Here is a 6716-nt window from a genome sequence, read left to right as displayed (position 1 = left end):
ATCAATAGTGCATCATGTAATCTTTATTTCCTCAAGTTAATTTTTAAAAATGTGATCTAATTTTCTAAATATGTTTTCTCAACCATCCATTCTGAATATTATTATATTATTTATTTTTTTTATTCAGTTTCGGAGGTTATTTCATTTACTCTTTTTTCGAATTCATCTTTTACAAATAATAATTCTTTGTTGCTTTTATCTATTAATTCATCTAACTATTATTTTAATCTCTATTTTTTAATTTTATAAAATATATTTAAAATAAAAATAAAAGCAATATATATATATATATATATATATTTAATATTTCATATATACATCTATATTAGATATTTAGCTTATATTATCAGCTCTTAATTTTTTATTTTCAATTTCTAAAAGATTTATTTTTTCATTTAAGCTTTTATTTTCTCTTTAATTAAATGATGCTTCCTATTCTACTAGTGCTAACTATTTTTCTAAATTAGCAATTTTTCTTATATTTTCATTTTTTATATTTTCAATTTAATTTTCATAAGTTTTTACCTTTTTAGAATTTTCTTTTTCTTTTTGATACACATCTTCTTTTATTTCTTATTTATATGAGTTATATTACTTTTAAGTTTTTTCTAATTCTTCTTTTAATTATAAAATCTTTTATTAATTCATCTATTCATTAGATTTTAAGAATATTATTTCTTTCTATAATTATTAGTTTTTTTCCTATTCTTATTATTTTTCTTAATAAAATTAGTCTTTTTTTGATTTTAGCTCGTTTTCGGCCAATAAAAGCATTTATTCGAGTTATTTAGATTATTTTTATTATTCTTTTTCTTGTCTTTTATTCACTTTTTCAGCAGCAATTTTATAGAGTTTTTCTGAAAGTTCAACGAAGTATTTTTCGGCTTAATCAGAGTCTTTTTTTGGAATTTTATTTGTAAATTCTTATTTGAAATTATTTAAATCGGATTAAAATTCATATAAATTATTATATTCTTCATTAAGAAGTTTACTTTCAAGTTAAGAGAATTAATTTTTGCACATATCAAAGTATTTTTTCTTTAATTAAATTTTATTTTATTTTTTAAATTCCCGAAATTTCAATTATAATTAATCTTCAATTCCTTAATAATATTCTTATAAATCTTCCTCAGTCCCCAAAGCATTTTTTTTAAGTACTTTTTTCATTTCCGATTTAATCTATACAAAAGATAAATAAAAAACATTATAATTTTGTATATATATTAAATATAATAATATAATAATATATATATATATATATATATATATATATTTAAATATATATACAAAAATAATAATTTCACATTTTCTTTTAAAGCTTCTATTTAATTGGAATCATAAGCTTCTTATTATGCAGTAATAATCATATGTTCTAATGTATTAATAGATTTTTCGAAAGCTTTTTATCCTTCATTTTTTTTACATAATTCCATGCATTTTCTATATTAGGTAAGCCTCCGTTATTTATAGCATCTATATAGGATTTACAAATTTAAACTAGCATTTGTCCGTTTAAAGATTGTCCATTTAGAATTTTTGGTTTTATTTTTTTGAAAATTTTTTTTCGCAAAAAATTAATTTAATCTAAAAATTCAGGTCTTAATTCTTCATTTGTAATTTAATTTAGGCTTTTTTTTTAAAAATATATATATATATAAATATATATATATATATATATTTATATTTATATTTTACTTTTATAAATCCTTTTCAGATTCTACTGGTCTAACTAATGTTTAACAGTCTCTGTCCTTAAAATAATGTTTCATTTATCTTCTAATTCTATTTTTTTAATCTACAGCATCAGATACTCCTTTTTACAATTCTAATGCTTTTTCTAAATAATCTTTTTGAGATAATTTGTTCCCTTATTAATCAACAATTTATAGTGCAAAATCTCTTACAACCCATAAAAAAGCAGGAAAATAATCTGCTGCGTCTTCATTTGTATTATTTTTAGATTTAATTTAAATATCTTTTGCTAAATTAATTATTAAAGATAAATTGTTTAATGCATTCTCATCTATACTGCCTTAAGAATTATAAATAAAATATGACGATAATAATAAACTAAATAAAAATATCCTAGAATCATGGTTTAAATTCTCATCCATTCCTCCAAAACCTTCAGTATCTATTAATAATATATCCATATTATCGTCTTCCAAGCTTTTTAGTTCTTTTTTCCATATCCATAAACCCTAATAAACAAAATGTAAATAAGTAAAAACAAAAATAGATATTCAAATAAAAATAAAAAAATAAATATATAAATTTATATATATATATATATATATATATATATATATATATTTATATATATATATATATATTATTTTTTTACTTTTGTGCAAGGATTTATAGTCGGGCCTACTTAAAAACCTTTTTAATTACTATTTCTTTCTAATAAAACACGGTTTATAAAAAAACTTTTTCCTGTACGATATTTACCCACTATTGATATTATTCCTAGTTTTCTGTCAGGATTTAATTACGAAAGGTATGTTTCAGCCTCTTTGTTTAAGATAAATCCATGTGTTTAGTCGAACATTATAAATGGTATTGCATTAGAATAATCTTGATTGTCCATTTTTTTATAATTGTTTTTGTTTTGCTTGTTTGTTATTTTTTGCTAGGTTTTTGTTGTTTTTTGAGATTTTTTTTAAAATAAAAAATTAATAGAAAATATATATTAAAAAACAAATATATAGTATATTTATTTTTGAAAAAAAAAAAAAAAAAATTTTTTTTTTTTTAATTTTGAATTTTTTTTAATTAATTAGAAAAAATTTAAAATAATTTGAAATAAATATAAAATAGTATTTTTTATCAAATTACTTTAGGTTTTATCACCAATATTCTATAATAATAATAATAAAAAAAGAAATTAAATATTTTTATATATATTTTATATTTTTAAATAAAATTTTATAATATTAATTTTAGATAATATTTTTTATAAATAAAATATAATAAAATTTATCATTTTTTTTCTTTTTTTTTTCTATTTTTTAAATTATCAACAATGTTTTTCGAATTTTAATAAAATTCCTATAACTCCATTTTGTTTTCTATTTTATTTTTAAAATCAGCATTTTCATTTTTTAATTTAAAATCAACATTTTCCACTAATTAATATATATATATATTTAAATATAATATAATACAATATATATAAAAAAAAAATATACAAACTCCTTTTAAATCTTAATCAAATTATTTTCCTTCGAAATTTAGTAAAGAACAATTAGAGTCTTCTGGTTTATATTTTTTTAATTCCTAAATAATATAAAAAAAAAAAATTAATAAAAAAATAATAAAAATATATATATTAAATATAAATATATATATATATATATATATATATATATTTATTTATATTTATATATCTTATATATATATTTTTTTATATATTTCTTTACTTTATAATATAAATATGTATAATTTGTTATATTAATTTTTATATAATGTATTTCAAAACTCAATTTACAAAAAAAAAAAAAAAAATTTTTTTTTTTTTTTTTGTATATTGAGTTTTTTATAAAAAGTAATATAAATAAGCATACGTTTAATTTATTTCCTGTTTAATTGACATTAAAAGTCTAACTTTATAATGATAATAAATCATTAGTTCTTTTTTCTATAATAGCTAGGAATTAAATAATACTTCCTTCATCTATATCTTTATATTTAAATTCTGAATATTATTCGCCTAATTCCCTTATATATTCTTCTGAATTACATCCTATTTTTTCAAAGACTACTGGTATTTAAATTTTCAATTTATTAATATTAATCATTAATTTATCATATTTTTCCTTATATTCATCTTATTTTTTCTTTATTAGGCTTATTTTTTATATGGTTTCGTTATTTTTTTACACTTTAGGGTCTTTCTAGATTATTTCAGGTAGTCTTTCATAATATAAGATTTCTTCGTCTATGCTTTTTCGTTATTTTTGTAATTATTCTAGTTCATCCCTCATATTAATGATATATTTATAAAGTTTATTTTTTTTGTCTTCGTAATCGGCGAATTTTTCTATTATTTATTTCATTTATTCTTATTCTATTTAGTTTTTTTAATCCTTATCTTCTATATTTATACTCTATATTTTATTCTAATTAATTGGTAAACACTAATCAACTAATTTCTTGAATATCTCGTCATGTTAATCCACTTCTTTTTTCAAAACTTCTAAATTAGAGGACATATCAAGCCTATTTTATTGTTTTTTTTGATTGTTTTTGATACTCGTTTCCCCGTTTTTTATAGAACTGGTAAAGTCTTCATGAATAGTATAAATTTTTTACATTTAACTGGACCACTAATATATATATATATATATATATATATATATATATATATATATATATATATATATATATATATATAAATATAAATATAAATATAAATTAAAAAAAAAGTATATATACAGGAGATTCTATTATCATATTTTCTCCATTTTCATTTTTGAAACCAAATTTGTCTTTTTTTTTTTCTTCTCTATTTTCCTCTTCTAAAACTTAAAAAACACTATGGAAATCTCTTTAATATTTTTATTTTTATTTAAAGTATTCAATACTTTAAATTTTAACAATTTCAGAATCTTTATGAATTTTAGCTTCTTTTTCTTTTTCATCAGATTCCATTTATTTGATTTCTATATTATTTTCTTAAACTTTCTTAATTAATGTCGATTTTATTTATTTATATAATTAGAGTTCACGCCTTTATTTATCAATAAAAGACTTATAATCATTATTTTAAGAATTAACGTTATTATATTAGACCTACAAATGGCCTATTTTTTAATGAACTGCTTTTATATTATTTTCTAATCTTAATGGATTTAATAACATAGCATCTTGTATTAATTATTTTTTATTTTGATTAATTTTTTCAAATGAGGAAGATACCAAATTTTTAGCCTCTTAAATTGAAAGACGTTTTATATGCATTATATCATGTCTTTTTTATTATAATTATTATTAAACATATTTTATGTCTAAATTTATTTTATTCTAAAAAAAAAAAAAATTAAATAAAAATATAAATATATATATATATAAATATATATATATATATATATATATATTCATATATATATATATATATTTTTTTTTAATTATACTAATTTTTCTTATTCCATTTAACGATCATAATCAAATTATTTACCAGTGTGCTATATTCTCGCTATTTTTGAAGTCATCATAGGATTAATTTATCTACTTGTTTATGAATGTTATTATTATGTATCTGTATTCTTTTTTTTATTTTAATTTTTTTTTATATTTTTTTGTAAAATTAACAATGTTTTGCTTTTGAGTACTATTTTGATTTTTCATTTTTTTTTTAATTATTTCTATAATAATAGTTATTTTTTATATATATTTTTATTTATATTAAATAAATTTAATTTATTAAAATAAATATGAATAACATTTAAAAAATAAATAAAAATATTATTAAAAAGTAATTTTCTAATTTATAAAAATTAACAAATATTAATTATATAAAAAATTAATTTATATTAATCTTTTATTTTATTCTTTTTTTTAAAATAAAATTATAAATTTTTAAAATATATATATATATAAATACTATATATTATCATTCCATAATCATATATTTAGCCTATTTATATATAATATTTTCGAATTCGCTATCTTGTTAATCTTAAACTCTTTTTTTATTTTAAGGGATATATGCTCCTTATAAATTAATTACTTCATTTTATTATTTAAATTTATTATCAATTTTTGAAGATAAATAATCAATAAATTCTTTAAATTAAAGATATTTAAATTATTTTTTTTTATTTTTTAAAAATTCTAAAGCAGTATTTATAATATCTAGTTATCCAAGATAATGATTTTTTTCATTATCATTAGCAATTTTGAACATTTCATTAATTTAATTTTGAATAGTTTTGTATAGATTTTAGTTTTGTTTATAAATTTATTCTTGATAATATTAATAATCGCTTAATATGTTTATAATATTATTAGTTTATTATTATTATTCTTCTTCTTCCATTAGTTTTTTTGTTTTATATTATTATTAAAATTGATTCTTTTGTTTTTTTTATTATATATGAAAAAAAAATATAAATATAAATATTTTTTTAATATTTAATAAAAAAATTATTATTTATTTATTTGCTAATTTTTTATATTAATATATAATTAAACTGATTTTTTTTATTTTATATTAAGTATTATTAAAATATAATTTTAAAAAGTAAAAATTTGGAAAATAAAAACTTATTACAATATCTTATTAAATTAAAAATATATATATATATATATATATATTTTTTAGGTTTATAAATATGAATAATATAAAAATAAAAAAAACTTATTTTTTAATAAATATATATAATAAAAAAATATTATAATTAATTAAAAAAAGAGAGAATAAATGTCTTAATTTACTTTAGGAAATCTTTAAAAATTTCAATTAAAAAAAGTCCTTATTCTGTAACCTATAAAATCTATAAATAATATAAATTAAAATAAAAATATATGATTTCTTCATTTAAATGGTGTTACTATGAAATCTTGTGAAAAAAAAAGCACTGTTAATATATAACTTAGAAAAAAAACAAACACACAAAAAAAATAAGAAAAAGTGTGACTATTGAAGGAACTAATGTAAATATAAAATCAGGTTTCTAAAGATTTGCATAAGTATTTTTTTTTATTTTTTAATA

At 16.1% G+C, this 6716-nt stretch overlaps 2 protein-coding genes across 2 annotated transcripts, besides 15 other annotated features; both read right to left on the bottom strand. All coding sequences in view use genetic code 6, as the record gives it.

The window, feature by feature from the left end:
- Nucleotides 1–471: 471 nt before the first annotated feature.
- Nucleotides 472–502: a microsatellite.
- A 167-nt stretch (nucleotides 503–669) lies between these two features.
- Nucleotides 670–719: a microsatellite.
- Nucleotides 687–2590, bottom strand: IMG5_095790 (hypothetical protein; the record flags this gene model as incomplete). The annotated part of the gene is made up of 4 exons (XM_004035555.1): nucleotides 687–1179; nucleotides 1288–1628; nucleotides 1696–2201; nucleotides 2345–2590. The coding sequence occupies 3 exons, from the start codon at nucleotides 2588–2590 to the stop codon at nucleotides 1364–1366; spliced, it is 1017 nt and encodes a 338-aa protein (XP_004035603.1). The 3' UTR covers nucleotides 687–1179; nucleotides 1288–1363.
- Nucleotides 1216–1286: a microsatellite.
- Nucleotides 1643–1690: a microsatellite.
- Nucleotides 2266–2333: a microsatellite.
- Nucleotides 2591–2776: 186 nt separating the features above from the next.
- Nucleotides 2777–2819: a microsatellite.
- Nucleotides 2820–2891: 72 nt separating this feature from the next.
- Nucleotides 2892–2933: a microsatellite.
- A 134-nt stretch (nucleotides 2934–3067) lies between these two features.
- Nucleotides 3068–3126: a microsatellite.
- An 85-nt stretch (nucleotides 3127–3211) lies between these two features.
- Nucleotides 3212–5194, bottom strand: IMG5_095780 (hypothetical protein; the record flags this gene model as incomplete). The annotated part of the gene is made up of 4 exons (XM_004035554.1): nucleotides 5136–5194; nucleotides 4322–5025; nucleotides 3482–4254; nucleotides 3212–3279 (listed from the first exon to the last, which is right to left on the bottom strand). Exons 1-4 carry the CDS (start codon nucleotides 5151–5153, stop codon nucleotides 3212–3214), a joined length of 1563 nt encoding a protein of 520 aa, XP_004035602.1. The 5' UTR covers nucleotides 5154–5194.
- Nucleotides 3285–3324: a microsatellite.
- Nucleotides 3323–3402: a microsatellite.
- Nucleotides 3811–3859: a microsatellite.
- Nucleotides 4332–4414: a microsatellite.
- Nucleotides 5039–5096: a microsatellite.
- Nucleotides 5052–5119: a microsatellite.
- A 202-nt stretch (nucleotides 5195–5396) lies between the features above and the next one.
- Nucleotides 5397–5435: a microsatellite.
- Nucleotides 5436–6716: the final 1281 nt, after the last annotated feature.

Source organism: Ichthyophthirius multifiliis (assembly GCF_000220395.1).
Source record: "Ichthyophthirius multifiliis unplaced genomic scaffold scaff_1120509250791, whole genome shotgun sequence".
Lineage (NCBI taxonomy): Eukaryota > Ciliophora > Oligohymenophorea > Hymenostomatida > Ichthyophthirius > Ichthyophthirius multifiliis.
The sequence above is the reverse complement of the archived record's forward strand: the minus strand, read 5'-3'. Positions and strand labels throughout refer to the sequence as shown.